The sequence below is a fragment of the Pocillopora verrucosa genome, chromosome 2, assembly GCF_036669915.1.
Source record: "Pocillopora verrucosa isolate sample1 chromosome 2, ASM3666991v2, whole genome shotgun sequence".
In the NCBI taxonomy this organism is placed as follows: Eukaryota; Metazoa; Cnidaria; class Anthozoa; order Scleractinia; family Pocilloporidae; genus Pocillopora; species Pocillopora verrucosa.
The window spans coordinates 16472467-16499047 of NC_089313.1; the positions used below are offsets into that span (position 1 = coordinate 16472467).

General features: G+C 37.8%; 4 protein-coding genes across 5 annotated transcripts; 3 read left to right on the top strand and 1 right to left on the bottom strand.

The window, feature by feature from the left end:
* Positions 1–2556: 2556 nt before the first annotated feature.
* LOC131781001 (transmembrane protein 45B-like) lies at positions 2557–4489 on the top strand. Its single transcript, XM_059097641.2, has one exon. It carries the CDS (start codon positions 2582–2584, stop codon positions 3482–3484), a length of 903 nt encoding a protein of 300 aa, XP_058953624.2. The 5' UTR covers positions 2557–2581; the 3' UTR covers positions 3485–4489.
* An 848-nt stretch (positions 4490–5337) lies between these two features.
* Positions 5338–8087, top strand: LOC131780985 (uncharacterized). Its single transcript, XM_059097625.2, has 5 exons — positions 5338–5455; positions 5688–5726; positions 6387–6508; positions 6899–7260; positions 7917–8087. The coding sequence occupies exons 1-5, from the start codon at positions 5338–5340 to the stop codon at positions 7981–7983; spliced, it is 708 nt and encodes a 235-aa protein (XP_058953608.2). The 3' UTR covers positions 7984–8087.
* LOC131780966 (L-serine dehydratase/L-threonine deaminase) lies at positions 7563–14250 on the bottom strand. The gene is made up of 8 exons (XM_059097598.2): positions 14071–14250; positions 13044–13083; positions 12153–12292; positions 11264–11312; positions 10592–10631; positions 10106–10333; positions 9147–9271; positions 7563–8764 (listed from the first exon to the last, which is right to left on the bottom strand). The coding sequence occupies exons 1-8, from the start codon at positions 14212–14214 to the stop codon at positions 8574–8576; spliced, it is 957 nt and encodes a 318-aa protein (XP_058953581.2). The 5' UTR covers positions 14215–14250; the 3' UTR covers positions 7563–8573.
* Positions 14251–15523: 1273 nt separating this feature from the next.
* LOC131780965 (PHD finger protein 12) lies at positions 15524–26271 on the top strand. Of its 2 annotated transcripts, none has more exons than XM_059097597.2 (15): positions 15524–15874; positions 15976–16157; positions 17622–17697; positions 18399–18591; positions 18847–18967; positions 19090–19222; positions 19717–19826; positions 19914–19977; positions 20113–20247; positions 20692–21751; positions 21987–22069; positions 22461–22542; positions 22689–22781; positions 22960–23042; positions 23231–26271. In XM_059097597.2, the coding sequence occupies exons 1-15, from the start codon at positions 15833–15835 to the stop codon at positions 23669–23671; spliced, it is 2898 nt and encodes a 965-aa protein (XP_058953580.1). In that variant the 5' UTR covers positions 15524–15832; the 3' UTR covers positions 23672–26271. The 2 variants fall into 2 exon arrangements, with proteins under 2 accessions (XP_058953580.1, XP_058953579.1); XM_059097596.2 differs by having other exon boundaries at positions 21993–22069; positions 23231–26270.
* The last annotated feature ends 310 nt before the right edge of the window (positions 26272–26581 follow it).

The window sequence follows — 26581 nt, forward strand, 5'->3', positions numbered from 1 at the left end:
GGCCTTTTCGACTCCTATGAATCCCTCAATAAATTAAGAAGATAGCAGTCCTTTTATAATAACAAAATTTGTATTATCATTAAAAAGTTCTTTCAGTTCATGCAACAACCAACAACAAACTTAAACCACATGACCATTTCTCGTAGTTTACAAGCCATTGCATCTTGTCTACATCTTCTATTAGGGACTGGTCATTATATATGAAAAGGGGAGGGGGGGGGGAGGGAAAGCCCCCCTACTCTCCGGGCGATGTAAAAACGTAAATGACCCCCCTTCTTTATCCGTGATGACCTCTCCCCCCCGCGTCTCCTCTTATATTTCAAATTATGATCAAAATTCGCGTCATATACAACCATAAGATGATAACTTGGCATAACAAAGGAACTAACTTACTAAATCACAAAATCAGCGTATCGTATAACAGTCAAAGAAGTCAAAATCCAGTTTGTGAAGACGAAATTAACTTTGAGGTATTGGACAGCTTGCATGACACTGGCTCTGCAGCAGAAAGGCTGGAACACTTAGTCAACCGAGGCTTCTTTGCTATGGATGCCCCTCAAGCAATAGGGCGGCAAATTTTGGACAAATTATGCGTATAGTGTACGCACTAGTATTATTAATTACTGAAAGTGATGTTTTGTTAAACTAGCTAGTGGTAAAACTTGATGTATCTTGACTTTCGAAAAGTGATAGATTTTACAAATTATACCTTCATGGTGAACACGAATATAAAATCATGCAAAAAAAATTTTTTCCAATGATTTTCATATCGTTTTAAAAAAAACTTCTTTCTTGTTGTTATATCAAGTTTAATTACTTCTTGGGTTATTGAAGTGACAATCACTTAGCTTTGTCAAAATAAAAGTCAAACCAAACATTGAAGCAGATGGGTCTGGATTCTTTATTAACTAAATTTGAGATAACGATGGAGTTAAGAGTAAAAGCAGTATTTCTGTGAAATAAAAATCACAAAGTTGTTCAAATAGTGGTGTTTAAACAAAACAAAACCCTAGAATTAACACAACTAACATAACTGTTTTTAAGAATTAACATCACTGTTTCACATGTATTGCTTGCGCTCTACTTTTAACTGTTTTACCCACCTTATGGACCACTCTTAAAATGTACTTCAAACTGCAGACACCCTCTAAGCTTCTTTATAAAAGGTTTAGCCCCCCCCTCCCTCTAGCCAATCTGAAATATCCTTGACCCCCACCCTTCTTTTTTTGCCTCCCCCCCCCTCCACATCTACACGAATAATGACCGGTCCCTAAAGAGAAATAAAGGGAGTTGTTTTTAAAAGTGACTTTTCACAAAACGAAGCTCTATATATTTAATCACTTGTCAATTAATCTCAATCGTGTTATTTACCGGCATTGTATATTAATATTCCGATATGTCAATTCTATCCAAGTCAGTTTCTTGAATCTTTTAAAATTTAGCCCTTAAAAGCCATCGCAATTTCTTATTTTGTGGAATCACCCATAGATCATTTGAGGCTTTTTAGCTTTCTCTCCTCCAGAAACAAAAAAGCGGTTGTGTAAGTATTCAAGAGATCGTGAACGATATGTTTTTGGTCAACTACAGTGCGTGAGAAGGGGCAAAACAAAAGAGTGATGAGTTCAAGTCATTAATGCCCTTCACACGCAAGTAAAGTGCCTTTGAAAGAGTTCAAGTAGTTATTTTGCAACGCAAATTGTTTTCTGGAATGACGACTGATATTGTGGACATTATATGGACATTTACGTTTCGCTCAACTTCAAGTGCGCACAATTTTCAGACAATGTATAGTTAGAGGGCTTCGAAGTTTTCGAAGTAATTTTTTCGGTAGCATTTTCACTTAGAGTTTTTTTTTCTTGTTCAGACATGCATAATAGTAAATCCTAACTTATTTCAATATAATCTTTGGCTCATTGGAGTTTTCCGTTGTCAACGAGTTATCAGCGACTTCCTTAAATCTGAAATTTGAGCATGATTGCTGCACAAGTTCCTGTTGGCCTGTAGCGCAATGGCTGAGATTGGTCTGGAAATGACAAGAACTCGTCTTGTGTTTAACCCTATGCATCCTAAAAATCAGTATGCATATTTTCCACACTTTTCTGAACATTTCCTAATGTGCTGACGGGGAGACTTTGTTTGATGATCAAGAGCCTCTTAAGTTGATGAACATTTCCTTCATTCTCGTGACTTAATGTGTGATTCAGGGGTGATGTTTTAGGAGGAATTAGATGCTAGTTGCTCTTTGGTGTTAAGGGTCGATACGGCTATTGCATCGGAAGTTTGTATCCTAAACTGATTGTCCATGACGTTAAAATGAGTAAATAGTGTTTGTACCTCGGAATTTACTGGTTTCTAGGGGGGATCACTAAAATGAACGCCACTTTCATCAGTTTTCGCAAAAATAATATGACACGTCTCTGTATTTTTCTTGACATATCAAGCATGTCTTGCAGTTATATTGATTTACAACAAAACGGATGTGTCAGTATTTATTTGCGGACGTGCAGTTCTCGCATCATTAATCCGTTCAAACGCAGTGTTACGGGAGCGGAACGATCGGAGCGGCGATCTAAACTAAAATATGGGTTCTTACGTTGGCCATGTTCTTCCAGGGTCTATTTTCATAATATTTGGCCTATGGTGGTGGTTTAACATCCTTGCTAAGATTGCGAAAGCCCAACTAAATTATTTCAAAAGACGCTCCCTTGCGCAGCAAGTGTGCACAGAGAAATTTGACTTCGAACTCGACTTTGAATCTTCTGTGTGGATGAAAGTTCCTCTGCCATGTCTAAGAGATTTCCCCGCCGAGCCTTGTTTGAAAGTTATAGGATGCACTGTAGGAATCATTGCGGAGCTGTCGAGAAGCGAATGGAGCCTTCTAGACAGTCATGGGCATTTTTCGCACCTAAACAACTTCGGTCACGCGACAATGTATGGTAGTTTTCTGTTGGCTGCCATGGCAGAAATTCTTCGCCATTACAACATCTTATTTTTGCCTCCAACAACAGATTATGTTATGTCTTCTATGGCTTTTTTCCTGGTCGGGGAGTTGTTTTATTTCCACAGCGAAGGTCGCAACGATCTAGAACAAAAGGTACATATTCCGCTGTACACCGTCGCATTTTCCATTGCTTTTATCATAATGCTGGAAGCGTGGCAACGCAAGAGTCTTATCTTGTGTATGGTGCGCTCATTTCTCGTCGTTCTTCTCGGTGCCTGGTTCTTTCAGGTCGCTCATGTGTTGTACGGGTCTCATCCTTGGCAAGATATAAGTTCAAACCACGCATTCGTCGCGATTGTTTTTTCGTGGCACATACTGGGCTTGCTGGCGTTTTTACTCGTCAATCTTGTTGTAATCGGGGTCGTAATGTTTGCGTTCAGAAAAGCAACAGGATGGTCGGTAGTCCTTAACCCTTCAGGATGTCAAGACAAAAGCGAACTTCACAGTTTGATGAATACAGAACATGATAACGAAGACGCGTAGACTTGTTAAAACTGAACATCAAGCGGACGTTGTCGATCAACTGAAATTCCATTGTTGTCAATATCAATTATCAATTTTCATACGATTGTCAATTTTTTTTTTTCGCTAAAAAAAAGGAGGTTAATTAGAACAAATTAAGGAGCCTCGATCTAGTAGCAAATAGAGATACAGAAACTTTGAGGGTTTTCCTTTAAAGACCGAATGCTGATAAATTGTTAATTATATAAATTATGGAAAAACTCTTACGGGAACTGAAACTTTATAAAACGTAACGATATATACCTCAATTTTGTCTTCGATAAACCTCATGGCTTACGTGACATGCCAAAATATTAACGCTAGAGAGTTTTAGATCCACGTTTGGTGTGTTCACCTAAACGTCAAACCGTGGTCAGTAGTTTTTGGTTAGAAGTTAGAAAGTTTCGAGACTTTCAGCATTTTAGATCAGTGCCGCCATCTTGAATTACACAAAGGATGGGGGTCTTGCATTTCAAACACAAAATGAGGCTAAATTTGTTATAAAGAAAAGACTTCAATTTACATATATTTATAGGACATACATCAAACTTTCGAATAGGAGGAAAAAAAGCGCCCAAGAAGTTCAACAACCTGAAACTGCCTTGCCCGAAAATCAAACGTGGACGGCAAACGGCGAACGTGACCGCTAGAGTCTGGTTACGTGACTCCTAGACATATTCAGCCTCCTACTGTGAGGAGACAAATAACCATGAAACACATTAATAAATAAATGAAGAGATGAATAGATTTATTTCACTCTTCCAGTTCTAAAAAAGGAAAAACACAAAGCCGTAGTTTTATCGATATGAAATGTCGCTTTCGCAACAGTATGGTGTAAGGAATGGGTTGTTTATACTAACTTATACTCTGCTGGTATGTTAAATGATATTTCCGTTGGTGCTGCGGCGGGTTTTGGTGTGCATACATTTTTACCGTTTTTATCGGCAAAGAATTTTAAAAATTAAAATGACATCTTTTACACTCAAAGGTTTTCAGTCATTCTTCTGTTCTTTTTTAAACAAAGAAGATTGAGCAATATTCGCTGAGCCTGAGGCGAATAACTGTTTTTGCATAATTTTTCAAGTGATTATCACAGCAAAAAAAAACACCATAATTTTTATTTTAATTCTTTGCTGCTAGTTTGAAAAATTTTCGTTTTGCGTTGCGATTTTAGATGACGGTCGAGAGTTGCTTGCAATGACAATAACCTAGTTTCCTTGCAGAAACTTTTCTCCCAGAGTAGAATTGTAAGACTTCAACAAACGTAAGATCCGCCCTGTCTTAATAGAGGCATCAACTGTACTGTTGATATTACTTTGGTCTTTCAAAATACTGTGGACCTGGAGAAAACTAACACTGTCGATCGACAAATTCGTCCTTTAAATGATTCTCTTGCCTTGGTTTAAACCATTTTATTTTTGTCTGTTCATACGGCAAAGTTAAAGTAACGATTTTTATCTATGAAATCATGCATGCGCTACATCGCGTGCGCTACCTCACGCGCGCTAAAAGTTGGTCCTTGGTTGGCGTGTTGTCTGATAATTACTATATATTTTTATTAGCTTGTAACTGTTGTTAACTATCTTGGCATTCTACATGAATTTCACTGACGTTCTAAGTTTTGATCATTCTTAATCAAATGGAAGTGACGAGAAACTTATTCGAAATGCCAATGAACTACCACTTGAAAACAACGTCATAAATGAATTGTTTATGACGTAAACTTACACAAAACCCGCTCTGAGCCAAGATGCGTGCTCAGTTTTGAGAAAGCTGAAGCTCTTTTTGTAATGTGAAGAAAGTGTGTCTACATTGAGCCGTCGAAATTATTCCGCATGTTGAAAACGTTAACTGTTGTCTTCTTGGTTTGGTTTTTGGTTTCAGCACTACAGATATCAAGAACTGAAGATCATATAGATCATTTTCCAGCAGTTTTAAAAAGCTCCGGCTTAAGTAAGCAATCTTTTTTCGCGAAGCCTCATTTTCTATAACTCCTTTATTTCAAAGTCATAACTTCGAAAAGGATATAGAAAGCTATCAAAAGGGCTTTTTCCCTCCGTTGAGAGAAATTAGCGCTTGAAATATGTTTTAACCTCACACACAGAACTACTTTTCCCTTCGATTTTTTTGTTTGCGAGGATTAAGCGAGCAATCTCATTCATTGTTCTTTTCCCGACTTTTGCAGCTTCCGACCTATACGCACAACTTTTTTGGATTTCAGAAGGTAAGTGTTAGAAGGTTGCTCGTATTTAATTTTAGTTTTTAAGAAAATCAACGTTTTCTCTCAATGAGTTCGCGGGTCACCTTTCCCCATGTGAGGACAAACCGAACATCATACAAGAAGCGGTTTAGGAGATCAAGCGCTGCAACTGTCGCCCCTCCAAGATCGGAGAGGCTGACAGGAACCACTAAACAAGACTGACTGAACAAACACGGACGACGAGAAACGGTGACGTCAACAATCACCTTGTTGAATATCATCGACTTACGAAACACACCAATGACTTTAAGTCTGTGCAATGCTCAATCGACAGCACTAACTAGCTAGGAAGACTTACTCAGGAAAGCCGGTTCAATACCGTAGAACAGACTCCCCTCAATAGATGTCAACAACCATCGGTACCGTACCAACGACTAAACACAGGATACAAACGATCCGAACAGAACGATCTAACATTCCCACGAGTTTCGGTTCTTGAATTCGATTTAATGAGGCGGTAGAACAGGTTTTTAAATGAACTGATCATAATTTGTCCTATACCAACGCACTGGGGAAACACCAAAGCAAATTACAATTATCAAGTCCTTAAAAACGCCGGGAGAAATAGAAGCAAATGCCAAGAAGCGATTGTGTAGCCCCTCCCTGGTTCTTTATTTTTTCTAGTGTGGAGGAAGAATGCACCTTATGAAATCGGCTACCCACTTTTTTACAGCACTCTTGTCATTCTCACCGTCATCCGATGTCTGTGTTTGCTGATACCGTCCAGAGAAACACTCCTTGTGCAGGTCAGTGTTAGGAAAGAGGTCCAGTTAGTGGCAATAGTCGATGAAATCTATGAGAAAAGTAAATTAACGGACCACATGTCAGAGTAAATTTAAAGGTGCTGAGCATGGGAAAACGAGTCTGACCAAATCGCGATTGGGCTCGTTCTTTCTTCTAATTGATTGAAACGAGTGCTTGAATGTGTCCAGATTGGCTGAGTACTTTCCTGTGCTTGTTTCGAAGTGGGAAGGGTAGTTGCTTTTATTTGCAGTTACAGTATAATTGATTGAAAACTCCTCACTTTTTCTTTGTAATGAATTTCTGCAGCTGTCATCACACTTTCATAAAGAGTGATTTAGTATTATGTTTTATTGTTGTTGTTGTCTCGACCTGTTTTTTTTCGTCGTCTGTAGTACGAAAACGAACAAAAGCGAGTACAAACGGAGGTTGAATCTGAAATCGTCGAAGACGACAAAGAGTACATGGTCGCAGCCACAGAGCCCGTTGATGTCACTTCCGCCGTGTCCCCACTACTTTCCGACAGTAATGTCTGCATTGCAGAAGAATTGATCGAGTCAGTTGAACCACACCAAACTGAAAATTGCACCCCATGCGTTCTCATGGAAACGTCTCTTACAGATGAACGTCGGCAAGAAGTCACAGTTCCTGAACAGCTCCCGGATATGGCCCCAGTTAATGTCACTGACAGCTTTACGTACCATATAAAACTGGGAGGGGCACTGGGATCAAAGATCTATCCTGAGACCTCTTTAGGGTAAGTTCGGTTGAGAAGGATTGGTTCTTACTTAGGCTGTTAGCAGTCTGATATTCACGATATGATAAAAGAGCACAAGTGGCGGAGAACAGAACAAACCTAAAATTGCCAGCAGTTATTTTTCTCCTAAACTCTAGCGAGCAGTGCGATTTTTGTGTTCAGGTTTCGCGAGGGAACAAAAGGCCTTTTTTCGGTATACTTGAGTTATCCCGAAGAAAATTAGGTTCCATTCATTGCCTTCGGAAAAACATTCACTGCTCGTTTTCCCCAGTTTTGCTTAGTCTACAAGCTGTTGGACGCAGTTGAATTTTATTCATCATTTCCCGCTACTTTCATGCTAAATTATGCCTTTGTTACACGAGTCTTCTACACATATGTTTGGTAGGTTTTAAGGGGGCACTTGAGAGGATTCGTCTTTCTTTCTGCTCCTGCTTCGTATGCGAAAAATGCAAAACATGTTGTTGAAGGGCACAATCAAATAATCCGACAGCTCCTTTAAATTATGCAAGTTTCTATCTAGATGCCAAAATCTGTGTCATTCACGCGGTCATTCATACTTCATGTGTATCTTGACTTTACGCCTGATATCTATCTAAATTTATAAGTTGGGTAACTTTCTTAGAAGGTGTTATTTAATGGTAAACCTCTCTCTACAGAAAAGCTTGTGTTGTGGTTGCTGCCGGAGCTCTCATTTCTTACGGAATTTACCGACTTGTCTCGTAAGTCGACTTGTGGAGTTTCAATTTTCCTTTGGTAAAATTTTCCCCACTTCTGATGATTACCATTTCTTTGAATTTGCAGCATTTGTAATTTTGGATTTCGAAGTAACTCACATTGTATTCTCTCTTTCTTTTCCATAGGAAATAAATAAAGGTTCACAAGGAAAATATAAACCTTCTTTAAGATATCTCTTCAGTCCCCCTAAAAAGAACAGTTGTAAAATATTTCTTTGGATAATACTGGCATAAGGTCATCTATAAATTTTTCAGTTGTCATGTAATGTAAAAATCAGATTTGAGAAAGATTGTAATCATACTTTTTGTACATAAGTCAAAGGTTAAAAATACTGTCATTTTTTTGCCCTTCAGTCGGTAAGAAGTTAATAAAAATTACTTGCTGCTCCAAGTGAAGAAAACAAGCGGCAATTCTTCCCTTCTATCCCGTTGATGCTTCCTTACTGTTGATTGGCAAATTGGCTTGACCAATCACGGTACAGTTCCTGCACCCTTGTCTAATCAAATGTCGAATGATATAGAGGAATGGTAGTTATGGTGTCCTGTAATGTTTTTCGTTTTCCACAGTGATTTTATCCCTTAACTAAGCCCAAGTTGGTCTTTCCATTCTTTCATTGCTTTCAACGACACTAAATTTCCCCCGCAGACAATGACAAGAGCCGATTTTAGTTCCCCAAGCTTTCCTTGCTCTTGCCACACTTTGAAAAGTCGTTCATACACACATGCCAAGGCCGCGCCACAAGCTGGTTCTACTAACATACGGTGATCATCTGAAACGAAAACAATGAGGATTTCATGTCAGACATGGCGCAAACTGACGAAGCACGACTTGATCTAACATCCAATTCTCCTCAATCTAATTTACCAGGAGAATTCGTTTTACAATCAAAGCTCCTTGGGTTGGCAAACATTTCCTTTATTCTCGCGACCTTTTTATTTAATTCATGGGTAATACTGTAAGGAGATTTCAGATGACAGTAACTCTTAAAGAATTAAGGCCTAACAACAATCGCCGAATGGGTCTATTTGCTTTAACGACAGAGAGACAGTGATTGCGGGAAAAACTATCAGAAGAAAACTAATAAGAGGTTAAGAAAATTCCTCCACGGTGACGATCCTAACCTAAAAGAAGAAATACTCAAAAATCGTTACCTGCAAATTTGTCGCATGCCAAGACAGCTTCCTTGTCACTACACGCATGACTTATAATAGCGTGGTTCTTGGTCCATTCAAGTGCATTTGCTGCTACTCTTCTTGCACCTAAACACTTTGCAACGCTGATGATAAATACAACAGGTAAAACAACTTTGATATCGTCAGACTGGAAATCACCACTGTAGAAAATCTATTTCGTTTACAAATTTTCTCTTTCTCTCACACCTTTGCATCCTTTTTGTATTCATGTGCGGCGCGCGTGAATTCACAAATTAGCCGATCACGTCAAAGAACTCTCACCTTGACATTGGAAAACTGACTTGGACATTTTCACGTACTTTTGTTGTTTTGTTTTACGGAGTTTAGTTAGTTGTTTTTGAGCTGTCGTTAGTGCAAATTTGTAACCCCTTTGTTTGGAATTTTAAGAACTTTCGGAGTTTTCAATTTAGCCGAATGTTGTGGTTCATTTAACAAGTTTAATAATACTTTCTATGGAGTTTGGACTCCAGCGTCATTTTTCGTAAATGGAATTTTTTACAATCACGTAACTGAGATCTCCCTTCCCTTTCTGTCCGAGGGGAGGTCAACCTTTATCTCCACCCCACCCTACTCAGATGGCTGTGGAGGTAGCCCTTCATCCCAACCCCACCCTTCTCAGATGGCCGTGAGCGAATTAAGTTGGGTCATGTTTAGTGGTTGCCTGCGGAGGATCAAAGTCAGCAAAAGCAATAGCAAAATAACCGATTTCAACTGCAAGAGTTTAACGTTGGCTCGTTCTCTTATCAGAGGTTCCAAATGAAATGTTAGCTATCATTCAAGGAAAGATGCGGTATTCTGGAAGTGTTTGCTTGCAGAAGCAACCTCAGTCCCTGGATTGTGGTAAGTAGTCACTTAGACTTGGACCCTATGCTAGATATCTGCAATGCGCTTAACTGTTTAGTTTTTTTTTCACGAACCTTGTAATAGCATCTAATGTAACAAGCTCCCCTGCTTGAACAGATGCGTTAAAACTGTCTGCTCCTTTAGTCTCCATGGCAACAACAGGAACATCAGTCCACCCTACACTGTGCATACCTTGTAGCACCCCAGACAACAGTCCCCCTCCACCAACAGATACCACAACAATGCTTGGCTTCTCTGGCAGCTGTTCAGCCGATTCGTGAATAACAGAGGCCACACCCTCCCTGCAATGTAAAGGCACGTTATGACTGGTTTGCAAAGGACTGTGATCAAAATCAGCAGAAAAAGGAGGAAGTGACTTCAAGGAAATTTTGTATGACCTTCTGTGTAGAGTTCCTTTGCTCTCTTAAGTGCAACTTTTGGTCAAAATTGCGCCCTTCCAATTCAGCCACAAGAAGTAACAAAAGGGTTGGGATACTTAAATTTCTAAGAATGTTGAACACCATTGATTTATTATAATTATAAATAAAAATTATTCTTACCAGATATCTGGGTGATTAAATGGTGGAATATATGCATAGCCTGGAAAGATAAAGACAGCTCTAGGGAACAACACTGAACTCAGTTTGACAAAGGAAAACAGTGTGTTCTAAACATTTATAAGAGAAACCATGTTTACCACCTTTCAATGATGACAGATTCTTATCCCATTCTGTAAGCCAATCTCTATTAGGGACCAAAGGAAATTGCAGTCATAATCATAACTGTTACAATTTCCTCAAATGTGATTGGTGCATCAACTGCTTTATTTTTCACTAATCATTCTGTACAATTGTAATTGCACAGTATAGTCAGACAGTTGGCTGTAATCAGGCACCTATAATCAAACAGTTGACGCAATCAATTATAATAAGTCCACTCTGCTAAATCCACCAATCACAGAATTGATCACAATAACCATAGCCATTTATCCTTAAAAAATGTGGAATTTCCAACATGGAGGAATTTTTTAACCTTAGACATTGTATCTACTGGAGATATTTATCCTAAATCCATTTTTTGTTTTTGGTAATTGTAACAGTTATGATTAATTGGTAACCAGGACTGTGTGTTGTCCAATTCTGTCAGTAATCATACTAATAATTGCCAAATCAGACTGAATGATTTCAGACTGAATTGGACTCCATTCAGTCCTATTTACCATTATTAATTACCTGGCTGCTTTGCTAGTGTTAAAGTTCTTGCATCTGCATCATCCCAAGACTATTCAAACAGTCAAAAAGTAGAATCAGTCTCAAAACCATTCCTACTTAAATGTCTCCTGTAAATCTCTGCTAGACTCCTATATGAACTGAGGTGATTGTTGCTTGAAAGCCAAGAGCAACCCTCCATGAGGTAAATGGAATTGTTGCTCAAGGTTAACCTTTTAACTCTCAAATCAAACTTGCAATTCTCTTTACTGTCAACCATACAATTCTTATAATGTCAGTTCAGAGAATTTAGTATTGGATGAACATATCCCCAAATTGATGTCTTTCTTTATCCTCATCACTTTTCTGGTTGATATTATATTGATACTGTGAGGAGAAATTCTGTCTTGGTCACTCATGGGAGTTAAAAGGTTAACAGGAGCTATGTAAATTTTGCATATTTGTGGTTTAGTATTTATGTCAATCTTTCCCATCCTTCACTTTTCACCCAGGAGTATAAATGGGTACTGGCCAACTGTTAGATTAACCTGATGATGCTAAGGGTAACCTTGCGATGCATTTGCATCCTATCCAGGGGGGAGAAGTAATTTTCCAAGTCACTTAATGTTACAGAAACCCAAATAAGGTCTGCTGAATGGGCCACTTGGCAGGAATGCGGACTTTTTCCCATCCTTAGCCATCCTTATAACAGCATGATTAATTCTTTCTAATTTAGTATTATCTATTTTATCAATTGAAATTAATATTTTGTGTGATTTTACTACTTGTGGGTGGTAATTTTCAATATGACATGCATAAAAATTTGAAATATTTTAATTGTAGCTCCTCTAGGATTCTTTAATTATACAACTTGTTAACACAATAAGAGAACATGTAATATCTATCAACTTACACTGCCACAGATTTCAACTGTAGCTCCCTCTTCCCTCAGTCTTTCCACAATAAACATTGGTGTTGACCCTGGCACAATCACAGTGCAAGGGATCTTAAGCTTCTTAGCTGCATATGCTGCTGCAAGCCCAGCATTTCCACCTGACATCATACAAACATAGTTGATTGGTTAATGAAGGACACCCATCAACACAGTTTTCAATCAATGATTTCAGCCCACCTACCCACAGCTTATCGCAATTTCCTTACTATGAAGCAACTTGAAGAATTACTTCTCCCCTTCCCCCCTGGAAGAAGAACTCAAGAACTCAAGAACTCAAGACAATGATCCAGTCAGGTCTTGACCCAGACCTCTTGTCCTGGAGTCCAGGGCACTGACAAGTAGGCCACTCTGTTTCCTACTCATTAATCCTTTACACCCTAACATCAGTATGCATATTCACCATACTTTCTCTATACATTTCTTAAGGTTCTGAAAGGAGAATTTAACTGAGTTGATAATGTAAATTGGCCACTGTAAAGAGTTTCAAAGCTAACTTGACCCTTTAACTCCCATGAGTGACTAAGAAAGAATTCCTCCTTACAATATCAGTACACTATCAAGCAGATTAGTGATGTGAATAAAGAAATATATCAATTTGGGGATAATTAATTGATCCAATACTAAATTCTCTGAATTAACGTTTTAAGAACTGTATGGTTGACAGCAAAGAGAATTACAAATTTGGTCTGGGAGTTTGAGGGTTAAATGTATACAGGGGGTACGTTTTTAAAGAAACTGTGGAGCTGCATTGGTGGGGGAGTATGACAGGGTAATCAAGTATTATCAACTGACTTGATAATGTAAATTGGCCACCATAAAGACTTTCAAAGCCAAAATATCAAAATATACCTGATGAACAAACCATATGGTTGCATCCTCTTTGCATGGCCTGGAACCAACAAAAAATACAGTGCTAGTTTTCATTTATCACCTTAAAATCAGTATGCATATTCTCCATACTGTTCTCTATACATTTCCTTACATACTGACAAGGAGGATTTTTTAAATATTTAATAGCTTCTTTGGTAGGTGATCATTTTCTTTATTCTCATCACCTTAAAGTTTGGTTCAGGGGTGATATTGTAAGGAGAAATTAGATGCTTGTAACTTGAGGGTCAAAAGGTTATTACCAAAAACCTTACAACAAATGATCTGACAGTAAGGAGCCACTAAACTCAGAAAAAAAACCTTACCCTATTCTTTGAAATGACTGATTATTTATTCCTAACATCAACTTATTAAGATGCAAATTGTTCTCTTCTAAAACATTTTTTCTTTCCATCCTACAATAGTGCAATGTCTAAAAATCTACTTCTTAAAAAAATTCAATAGCGGCTATATAATTGTCCCTTTGAGTGGTTTAAAGCAGTTTCGAAAACTATGGCACACCCTTGTCTTAGCTTTAAAACACCCAAAAGTTCGTCTGAAGCAACCAAAATGACCCCTGTTACATGTAAATTTTCCTCATAAATCGGAGATGTTCAATTGTCACATTCTCATTAATGTTTCTCAATCTTGAACCACCAGTAACAAATTTACATATAGGTTGCTTTTCAAAAGCAAGCCGTACCAGAACTTCGGGCGTAATTCTTTCCAATGAACTACACAATGCTTAGGAAACGTGACGTTAAATATGATTTTAACAATAACATTCATTTTCGAACACGTGTCCCTTCTGACTAGAAAACTCTCGTCATCTTTGAGTGTTTTTAAGTCCGGAAGATATTTGAATCCAGATTAACAAGCCAATAACTTGGACGTAACTGTCATATGAATAAATAAAAACTAAAAAATTGACAATTAAAGCGGGAAGTTTATCAAAAATTATGCAGAGAAAGTGGTGAGCCCTGGGAACAGGATATTATGATGATCAAACCTTCTGGCACAAATTTCCAATTCCTCGAATCTTGAAGGATCCTGGTGGTTGTACGTTCTCTAGCTTCAAGTAAACAGGAAATCCTGTCAGTTTTGTCATAGCATGGCTCTCAAGCAGAGGTGTTTTAATATGAAGCTGCTCCATGGTAGTAAACAGCGAATTCTGTGACAATCACGTAATATTTACGCGCGACCCTGGAAACGGGACTCGCGTGGCAAAATAATAATTGTCAATAGGCGCGATGGGGGTGGGAAGGGGGATAGGAATGTTTTTATTCGTCGTGCGAACGCTAATTTATCATCCTTGCGTCTCGCATTCGTCGCCATATATCTATTCCCTGGTTCATAAACACAACCACTGATACACACTTTTCAAAGCAACAACAAAAAAAATTGCCCTATTTACCTTCCTCAACACTAACCCTTACGTAAAATTCTCACAAAATTATAAACCTTAAGTCTCAGTAAAATGCATTCAGAAAAAAACAAAGCAGTAAATATTCCCTTTAATTTTTTTCTTTCAAATTATATCTGCCATCTTATTTTGAATAAGAAGCGTGGGTGAGATTTTTTATTACTAGTGCCACAGAGCCGAGATACTCCGAGACACCCTCACCTAAAGGGGTGAAAAGCCTCAGAAAGTAGTTATATTATACATGTGTTTTCAATTCTTTATTTCAATTTAATCCTGTATGAAATTTGCCAGATGGTAATCACTCATAATGATGCGTCAAGAATTTTGCTGGAAATCTAAAATAGTTTCTATTGTGTGGTAAGGGTAACAGAATCATTACACTCAAAGAGCCATTTTCATGAATTTCTTTCCATCAATTGATCTAGTAGATGTTAACGTTTTTTTATGGTTATCTCCTTCTGATCCAGGGTGGATTTCACAATATAAGCCCCGCCCCGAGGATCGGATTCAAAACATCTAATACACTCACCCGGACGATCACACTATACGAACTACTGATACTCCTGGGTTCAAACCATTTACTTTAAACATCTAATTGTTGCCAATACATAGCTTAACTAGATCGTGACAAATTGGAAATATAATTTTGATATTTTCAGGTTTTTAAGCACGGCCCAGTTTTTTTACCATACCCTTCCAGGCGGGCACATGCCACTGTAGGCCAGAAAATCTGATCTCTGGCAAGAGAGCAGGCCATGATCACCTGTCTCAAGCCGACAAAAAACGCCGTAGTTTTGTTTGTTTTTACTTTTTTCCGGTAATATTTTTTATGACACAGTCTGATTCAAGATGACTCCTTAAAACTGATTAGGCAAGTTTGGGCAAACACATCGCCATAAAGTTTCCCTTGCAAATCCGCGCGAGACCTGAGGAGAATTATGAGCATTAACTCTACCAGCGGTAGCGCGCGAAAACAGCTGCTCATGCGCACTAACCCTTTGGCGCATGCGCTCTCAGTTAAACCAAATTTGTTCTTCTGTTTTTCGGAGGCTAACAGAGGGTTTTCTCTCACCTAAATTAGGCACTTTTGTCTCAAGCTTCTAGTTTAAGCAAAGGTCTTTGCTTCCTCTCAGAAAGCAACGATACAGCTAGTAGTGGGCTGAATCGCGAGACATTTTATCGATGAGGGGCTTAGAAAATGCCCCTCAACTCTGAAAAATTTAAGGGCGGCAATTTGTTCGAATTGTTCCCCTAGGTTGGAATTTCTCGTATAGAAAAACTCGAGTTTTGTTTGTGTGGTTACTCTACGGTAGAAAACAGTTTTGTAGGTTACTTAGAAGTTTGCAAAATGGATTACGACCACTTGGATCCAGAAGGAAGCTTGATGGACGTGCGTAGAAGTTCTTAGTTCCTTTCACCAATTTTGCTTTGAAACTGGACTCGCACCAGTTGTTTACCTTTATTACATACCCATTTCTTTATTATTTACAGAGGATTCAAGCCCTTATCCAACCTCCGCAGTCGGAAGATTCAGGGAAGAGAATGAAAAAAGGGGACAAAGAGGCGCGGAAGCAAGGACGGGCTGTCAACAACGACAACTGTGATAGCTGTGGCGAAGGAGGTGATTTACTCTGCTGTGACCGATGTCCCTGCGCTTTTCACCTGACATGCTGGTTAGTTCAATTATGATTTTTTATTCATACATTGTTAAAGGAAGTTTTTATCGGTGACTTTATATTCTATGTCCGAATTGAGATTTCTTCCTTGACTTCACAATAATCATGTTTGAAAGACTTTTAACATGTTACAGTAGAAATGCTTATTTTAAGTTATCACACACCCGCTCATAGTTACAGCTGATGTTAATTATCGTAATTTTCCTGAAGCTGCGCTGCTTATCTTTCTATACGAATTGAATTTCCAATCACGTGGAAATGACTTATAAATGTGGTCTCTATCAAATTTTACTCTTCGAATCGAAATGTAACAGGAGAGACCTACGCTCAATTGTTTCAACTTGCGTAGGTAAGTGCACTCCAAAATACGATAACAGCGTGAATTTGTAGGAGAATAAAAATATTCCTCTTACTCTAGTATAAAGTTTGAACACTGAAATTGGTATCATCATAGAAATATCTTGTTTCACATTATTATGGCTATTAATTAAAGTATTTTGAAGGTCTGTTTCTGGAGCTAGCTTTTTGTTCACATTTCATACCTAAAGAGTATTCCAAAACTCAACAGAATGTTCTCCTTTTACTCTCAAGATATTTTGTTTTGGATGTGGTGGTCAATGTGGGATGAATTTATGAACAACCAAACAGAAGAAATCAGTCATTTTGTTGTATGGTTGTGTATAAAAACATGTTCCTTATTTTGTTCAGATACTACTTCCCTGTACTCTCACTGTTTAGTCCTTCTATAGTTAAAACCATTTATTGTTTTTTAGTTTTTGGCAATTATGTTGGCTAAGATGTTTACTGTTATGCCTCTCAACTGGGAAGTTTTTTTTTTTGGTCAGTCTTTTGAAACATGGTACAGTTAGCTCTTAAATGTTCATACACCTCTCTAATTGTTCTTTGTAAAGAAATGGAAACTGGTGATTGCATATGATTGCAAAATAACTGCAATAACTGAGGGATTATTTGAATATAAAGCCAAATCAAAGGGCATTTTATAATGTGTCTAGATTATTTACAATGAATCATTACCATACACTACCTGAAAACTTAAATGTTTATACTTCATTGAATCATAGTAGTGTCTGGTGTACCATCCTTTGTTCCTAAAAGTGCTTACAAACTGTTCCTCAGTGTTCCTGTATTTTGTTGTTCCTCCAGATATCTTACCATGTAAAAGTAATCTATGTTTTTGACTTTGATTGGAGTGTAGTTTCTTAAACTTTTATTTATCACAAACTCTGGTTAGAAAATAAAAATTAATTTTCCTGTTTAAGATAATCTGGGAAAGGTTGATATCTGGTCAAATTTTTCCTCTAAACTTGAATTTATATTATGTGATGATTATATAGTCTCTTTATCTATAGAAATTTGGAGCTTTCTTTCAATGCTAAATGGTGAAAGAAGCCTTGTGTTATTTTACTGATGTTGTTCTTAATTGTTGTCTATTGTTTTCAGTGATCCTCCACTAGAAGAAGATGATATTCCTGATGGTGAATGGCTCTGTAATGAATGTAAAGCATTACCCAAAGAGGTAGTTATTGTCTATGAGAGATTAACCATTCTATTGTAAATACAATGGCAGAATAATTTGTTTAGTTTCATTCAGACAGTCACCATGGTAAAAAAACTTGCTCTCTGAAAATCTTATTCTCTGCAGGTCATGAATTGGCCACAATGAAATAGAAAGTTAAATTTGCTATGGTTGAAATATCTAAGACAAATTGTAACAATGCCTCTTTTGTAATTGGCAATTGATTCTTATCTTCTTTTTTTTTTTTGAACAAAGCATCTAAATGGTGCCAAATATAAGTTGGAAATTTGGAAAACAATTTATGGCAATAATATAAGTCAAACTCTTTGTGACCAGATTGGACTGAGTTAACCCTTTAACTCCCAGATCAAATTTGTAATTCTTCTTACTGTCAACCATGCAATTCTTATAATGTTAGATTGGATTAACTTATTATCCCCAAATTGATATTTATCTTTATGCTCATCATGGATCTGGTTGATATTGTATTGATATTGTAGAGAAAATTTCTTTCTTGGTCACTCATGGGAGTTAAAGGGTTAAGTAAATGTGCAAATACTGTTGCTAAAACTAGACAAATTTGTCCCCTTTTTGCCTTTCACTTGTAAATACTATGATCTAAAAAGATAATGTAAAGTGGAAAAAAATGAGTCTTATCTACTTTAAAGTTACTTATAAAATTTGTGTGAATTCTTTTTCAGGATGCTGATAATAAAGGGAAAGACCCTGCAAATGATGGAATGAAAACTGATGGTCATTTGACACCAGCTGTGAAAGAAACTGAGAATTCAAAACCAGAATCACCGTTTTCTGCACTAGTAAAAATGACAACCGGAAAAAACCCAACTACATTTTCTCTACCACCTGAACTGAAGTGTAATACCTTCTTTCCTGGTTAGTGTTGTCTTTGTATGGTGATATGTTATAGAGTATGAAATGAAATTATTTCTTGATTAATCAAAACAAAAATGTTTGTAGTTGTGGTAGTATGTAGTTTAAGTGTTGTAATTGTGCAGTGATGAAATAGTTAACTCTTGTGTGTCTTCACGAGAGGAACATACCTCTATTTCAGTGTGTTATTTCTTTGTATGTATTTAATTAGAGGGGGGATTTATATTCTCTAAGATATACATTCTTATTTTTTGAAAGGCGACAGAAAAAGGAAAAATAGTACTGAAGAAAGAACAGTTCCTGTAAAAAATGGGAAAAGAAATACTGATGATGATGAACATACAATCCCTCCTGGGCGACTTTGTTTTGCTTGTAGTCGGTAAGACACCAGTAATCTTAATCCTGTTAGTGTAACTTCCAAGATTTTCACATAGTACTGTAACTTATCTCAAAGAAAGTGGAAAGGATTTGTGTAGTGAATCATGTTTCATTGTTCTGCAGGAGTGATTTGGTTGGCCAACTTGTTCATTGTGACTTCTGCCCCCTGGCATTTCACATGGACTGTATAAACCCTCCCCTGACCACTGTACCAAGTGGCATGTGGATGTGCCCAAATCATGCTGAGCATGCTGAGGTAATATATTTGCCATGGATATTTATCATTTCTTTTCTGTTGTCATTTTCCAAGTCAATCTTCAACCTTTGAATTGTAAACATAAGTGAGGGTAGTCCTTCAAAGGTTCAGTGTTGGTTGCTATTATTCCCCCCAATCTGTGGACAATGGCTTTCCTTGTGACTAAAGAGCTTGAATATTTCTCCAAGTGTGTCAACTGAAGAATTACAATTTTCAAAGAATGCTTCTCTCATAGGATAATACTTTCTGTAATACTCCTTAGGTTCAATCCATGTAAAAGTTAAAATACCATTAATTCCTTAAGAAAGTCATTTTGAAAACAAATGAATGATTCTGACAGCACCAAGTTGTATTAGGTGGTTAGTATAGTGGAATTACATGCACATTTATTAGCATTTTAAAGGTCAACATCTCATTAAAAATTTTAAAAACCATTTGCAATGTGTGTGCTTGCAATAAGATTGTCTTTTTGGTCTTTTTTTAATTTTTTTCAGCCTGGATTACGTGATCCAAGATTTAGCAAAAGACTTCAAGCCTATAATGACCTTAGGAGTAATATTTCCCAGCATACTATAAAAATGAACTTTCTTCAACGTGTGCACAGGTATTTGTTAACTACCTATTCCAGTGAAATAAGTTTATTTTATGTGAGTGCTTTGAACATTTTTTGATTCTTTGATGTCACTTTTAGATTGAAGAAACATCCTTCTTTTAAAAGAAAGGACTTTTTACCAACAAGAAGAAGAGCAACCTTGGTTAGTGTTTACTTTTGATGTATTTCTGATTGAAAATACCAACAGTGTACTGCTTTGAATTTTTGATTTGAGTTGTAAGTAATAATATTAGTTCCTTTTGAATAACAAAAAGAAAACTGGATGTATGTTTTATAGGTTCCACAAGCAATCAAGGACCATTATGAGTCTCCACCATATCGAACTCTTCCTGAACACATAAAAAGAATGCAAGAACCTTTACCACTACATGCGATTCCTCTGAACACTCCAACTGCGGAGGAGCAGGAAGAGGTAAGGCTGAGACTTGTTGAGAGGGACAAGGTGAAAATGAACACAAACTGGGGGAAAGTCTTGAAGGATTTATTATTACCAACTTTGATAGTGCCTTGGTTAGTCTTATCCCCTTGTTTGTTTTGGGTCCCCCTAGTCTGATATCACAAGGTTTAGCCAGTTTCATTGCATTTGAAAAGTGTTTGGATTATCGCTATGGGACTAAGGTTTTTCTCTGTACCTTGCAATTGAAAATTTGAATCAATCATCTTTGCTTTATTCAGCTACTGTTACCACAGATGATTCCATGTCCCATAAACAAACAAACACAGACATATTTGACTCTGGGAGTGATATTGATAATGTTGCATTCAGGGGTGTTACAATTTATTTTTCTGTAAGCAGTTTTGTTGTCCTTTTCTGTCAGCGTAAAGATAACTAATTTCCTTTTTTTCAAATTTTCAGTGGTTAAAATGTGTGATTAGCCTCCAATGTGGAATTGCAAAGCATCTGACACAACCATCTGTAAACAAAGCTTTGATTGCCAATCACACAGATAATGCCTCTAAAGGGGAAACGTCAAATTCAAACAATCACTCATCAACTTCAGGATCAGCCCATGCTACAAGTAGTGGAACTGGGAAAGAACCTGTTGTAAATGGTCTGCTTTCGAAGTCCGACTTAACTAATCATGTTTCTGCAACAGCAGCTAATGGCAGTGTACCAAATGCTTGCATAAGTAGAGTTGTGACAACCACTATTACAACCACAAGTGGTGGGAAAACAATAACAAAGCCACTGACAATATTATATGCATCTCCGTCAAAATTACAGACTCATATGAATGGACCACTTAATACAAAGTCATTAGCAAGTTCAGGTAACTCTGTCAACCTTTGTACTGTGTCATCTACACATTTACCTTCACAAGTCTTAGTCAAACAGGAGCCAAAAACTGTTGAGAAACAGGTGGCCTGCGGTGACTTGACCCAGTTGAGTGCTGAATGTAAACAACTTTCTAGTGACACAGCAAAACTTGTCAATGATATTGGTCATTTGAACAATGTTAAGGCAAAAGTAACAACAGACTCTATAAAAACGGTAGCTGTTTCATCATCCAGTTCTGTTGTGAACACAACTGTCAGTGCAGCTACCAGAACAATTTCAACTGTGACTCCTTCTGGTTCAAGTGGTACCAGCACAACAAAAGTTGCTTCATCAACACCAACAAAACTTATTGTGCTTACGAGCACAAACAGTGGGAACATCATTAAGACAATTGCTACTGCTGGGTTGTCTGCTGCTAGCACTGGCCAAATCCCTGGTGGTAGTATAGTAACATTAGGAGCACCTGGAAATGCAGGAAGTGTCAATCCTGTGAAAATTGGGACTGTGAATGCTTCAGCACCTGTGTCAGTTGGGTCAAGTCCAAACAAAGTTAACCAAGCAGCTGCAGCAACCTCTATGGCAACTGCTAATGCTATAAACAGTATCTGTGCTGCAGCAGGAGTCGATGCGTTCAATGGTCAGTGTTATCCCCTTTATTCATAGTTTAATAGTGCATATAATATGTTTGAAAGTCAGTCAAGGTGTTGTTAAGCTTAGTGGGTGCTGAAAATTGGTACCCATAGTGTACCAGTTTGGAAGTAGTTCTCAACAATAGTTTTCCTCCAAGAAAAATGTTGGGGTGTTGTTCATTCTCCTTCTGTAAATATACTAAATAGCTATACAGTTTTCTTGAACTGAGTACTTTTTGTCAGAAACAGAGTTGGCCAAGTTAGATCCGCGGCTCATACAAGTTTTGGCTTACCAGAGGCTACAGCAGCTTCTTACTCAGACCAAGGCAAGTTGAACTCTTCTTATCCTCTACTCTGCTTCATTAAGACTGGGATATTGACAGTTCTCCCCATTTACTGGGGCCTTGTTTGGTGTTCAGGGCAATATCATGATGGTTCCATCTGCTGCAGTTGTTTCTCAGTCCCTCCCCTCTCCCCCGATACCACACTATCTGTTCCAGGCCCTCAGGAGTTACCCTTCTCTAAGAGAGAGCTTTGGTGTTGTTGAAGCAATTTCTTTGTCAACTGGTTTGTGGTTAAAGCCTCCCTTGCTCAACAGAATCCCTGACAACCCCACTTTTGGTCTTAAGATGCCTTCTGTGACTTTAAATCTTATGTCAAACTTGTGATTAGTTCTAAATTAAAAAAACCATAACATTGTTTGCCTGTTGTTTGCAGCCCATACCTCCAAGCCCAGTTTCAGCTCGGAAAATTTCCTTCAATGGCTTAAAAGAAACTATAGTTCTTCCACAACAAGCTGGTATGTAGTTAGTTTGGAAAGTTGTAGGTCTGTTCTTATTTCTTTTAAACTAGCAGTACTTCTCCCTCTTTACTGTGTGTTTCAAAGGTGTTGTGCCATCTCTTTTTTGGCATAAAGTTTGTACAGTGTTTTTTTTCTCTTTTTAGTTCCTGCTGGCAGATCCATAGCAGTACTGTGTCCACTGTCAGGGACAGGTCCTGTGTGTCCAATGATTCACAAGTGTCTGTCGTTAGGACAAGGTTAGTGGTTACACTATTACACTAGTTTTTGTGATTCCATATAATAAAGCACAGAAAAAGGTTAAAAATGAAAAATATTATAAGTTCATTACTTTTCTTCAACTTTTTATTTTTGCCTCACAAAAAAAATATTTTCAGTGCTTGTAACAGTTTGTTTAAAGTTTCTCTTTGTTTAAAGGTCCAGATATGGATGTTTGTCTCCAGGAATATGGACACTGCAACTTTATATCTGAAAAACATTGCTCTATATTCTATGATGAGGTATGCTCTGATAACCTATATGTTTAAAAAATATCAAGCTGGTTAATTTGAGTTTTTTAATATTTATTTTTATCTGGTTATTTATTTAATTATTTGGTACAATGTGTCCATAAGATAATATTCTTCTATCAGTATAAAAAAAGCTGGTGGTTAAAAGTTTTTTGTTTTGTTTGTTTTTTTCTCCACAGACTTCAAAACAGTATGAACTCATAAATTACAGTGAACACGGAACATATGTAGATAATGTTTTATACTCCTGTGACTTTTCGGACAAAATCAACAGACATGTTGTTTCATCAAAGGATCTCGATCCTACCAAAGTGAGCAAGAACAAATTGCTTGCTGCTGCGCAAGTGAGGCAGAACAATTCAAAGCCAAAAGGATCACGGAGAACTGTGGGACTTGGTGTGCAAAAAATTGTCAAAGCTTGTAACTGCACAACAAGTAGCTCAAATTTGATCGGGGGCAGTGGTGCAGGATGGGAAGGAACAGCTTTGTTGCATCATGGGAGTTACATAAAGCTTGGTTGTGCACAATTTGTTTTCAGTATCACAAGCCATGCAACAAAGTTGCCATCAACTTCCAAGGCTTCTAGTTCCAGTGATAAGAAAATTGCTTCATCTCATTGAGCCCTGGGTACAATATCACTGTCATTGGCAAAAAAAGAGATATATATATATTTCACTACTTCCAGCTGCTAAGAGGATTATGGACTTCAAAAGGAAAAAGATAACCAACAAGGAGCCTACGATTTCCTGCCCGGTGTTGTACTCATTGCTATTGTTCATGAGACAAGCAACAAACAAACAGTATTTTTATACTGTAGGGATGTGCGCACTGCATATTGGAGAAAAGAAAACATGTTAATAAAAGTGTAAATTAGATTTTTTATACACTGACGTCAAAGACTTTTTAGAGAAGCATCGCTAATTTTATTCTTGTATTATTCTATTTAAGACAGGGATGGACAAAATATTTATTATTTGTACAGTTTATGTCCATCTTTGTCTTGCAACTCACAAGTTAGCTTTTGTGATATCAAGGCATCTCCCACTAAAAAAACGTTGACTGTAACAATATTGTTAGTAGGTGTAATTAGCTAATTATCAGTTGCAGATAACGTGTGATCTTTGTGCACCCACAAAATGCACACATCTGAGATATGTACACATTCACTGAGAATTACATTAAATACCTTAGAGTGTTTATGTGAACATAACATCTCAGCTGTGTCCCATACACATTAGCCTAAGTGTAGCCGTATCCTCCCCCCCGCCAAGGTGAAACGGAGGTGAGACAACCCGCGGAAACCTCGCTTCCGTTTCACCATAGGGGGAGGGTACGGCTACACGTCGGCTACATACACATTAATTGAAACAAGATCTTGTGTGTTAAGATATATTGATACGATAATTAGAAATTGGATACCAATGTTAGAGCTCTCCTGTGTTTTTCTGAGTTGGTTTCTAGTTTTCAGAGTTGCCATCTGCGTTATGTTCTTATCGTGTCTCGTTAAAATTGTTGTTGAGGGAGGGGAGGACTGTTAAGTTTGGGTAGTGTTCTTGGTTGCTAGAGGTCAAGGGTATCTCCTTGTCGGCCAATTACTCGCAGAGGTATCTGTTTATCTGATTGTCCAAAGATAGTTTTGTTCTCATTTTCTCAGCCATCTCAAATTCTTGAAAAGTATTTGATTCTCAGAGATGAAATGTCAGTTAAGTCATTCGACTGCGTTTTTCAAGAGAATGGAGCAAAACTCGTGTATGTTAAGTGAGGATTGCAGAAAATATAATTGGCCAGATTACAAACAGTACATACTCTTAACGGAGAAGGGAGACTACCGCTTGGGAGGCTCGTATCATCGAGATGTCGGAATCGACACTGTTAAATAGCACCGACCTTCAAGGTCTTCAGGATTTACATCAACGGCTGGGGCAGACAATAGGAGAATTGCAGGAAAGGGAAAAGGCCAAGGAAGCAAAAGAAGCTCGCAACAGACTCGTGAAACGTTTGATTTCGAGTTTGATATGTTGGCCATGCGCTGGCTGTTGCTTTAAAGAAGGAGGATGGAAACGACGGGTTTGCTCATTATCCGTCGCTCTGATGTTTTACGGTGTAGTATTTACCGTTCTTGTGGCTACAGGAGGTATCCATTCGTCCCTTACTATTCTCATTGTCATACCAATATTGGTCACAGCAATCGGTGTACTTGTTGGAGTAGGATTATGTTGGAAAGAGAAGGATTGCTGTAAAAAAACGGGTCGTTGCGAAACTTCTTCCTCATCTCGTGTCCGTGGGTATTCTTATACTCCTCTAGACCAACCAGAACTCACATCTGTAGCTTAGGAAAAAGAGTAGTCGGTTATTAACCTTGGCACTTTTTAATTGGACGCTAAACTGAGGAATGCAACCTTAAAATAGATTTATGGTTTGGAGAACCACACTACACCCTAACATAAACAAGCCAAGAATAAAAGCGGACACCTACGGGACTCGAGCATTGGTCTGCTTAATAAAGTTTTCTTACATTGCAAAACCGTGGTAATAGTTAAACCACAGCTAGATTACAGTGAGTGATCAGGAACCTTTCGGATCTGTCATAATATAACGGGCTGGAAGAATCATGCCCGAATGCAAGGCTGCGTTCATTGTTTTAGATAAACTGGATGGTTAAAGATAAATTTGATCTAGGTCATCTCTGAATCTGGATAACTGAATCATTTTAGGTTTGAATACATCTTGTGAATTACATTCAATCACTTTCTTTGGATTAACATTGTCTAAAAAGAAGAAATTGGTTTTTGTTGCGATTTCTCGTTCTAGTAACGAAGGGTCGACACAAAAAGTTCATTATAAATGTGTTAGAACTCCAATAAACATAAAATCTTTACTGCATACAACAGGAGGGATTTTTTTTCCAAGTCTCTCTCTCTCTCACAGTTAACTAAAGGCTACTTCAAGCAACCGTATCCAAACCTCCCATGGGTTTTTTTTTCTACCCCTCCTCTACTATCGCACTACTAGTGAGCTTAGTTTTACGAACTTAACTCCTGGAACAGGTTTGGGAACCTACAACCAAAAGTTCAACATATTAGACTACCATCTAAAATGGTTGGTCCCATTCGACAGGCTGTTTCCAGTGTTGGTTATGGTTTGATTTACATTGATGTAAAAACGAAATGTAACTTTTTTGTCATGAGAGATTAACTCACAGGGACCCAAAGAGATCGAAACAATATGAACCCACTCCTTTCCAGTCCAGTAATGTTTTGATTCATTCTCTGGCATACATTTAAATCACTGAAATATTAAATAATCAAGAAACAGAAACACCAAATCAAGGGTAGTGTAATTCTACACCACCATAGCAGAATGGGAGGGGTGGGAGGGTTAATTAATGCCCACAGTCAGGCATAACCCATGAAAAGAGGCACTGGCTCTCTTTAGTACCATACAAAAAGGAATCTTGTGGATTGAGTCTTTCCCCTTTCAAAACTTCCCAAGTAGGCATTTATCATGTTCCCAACAATAAAAACAGAGAA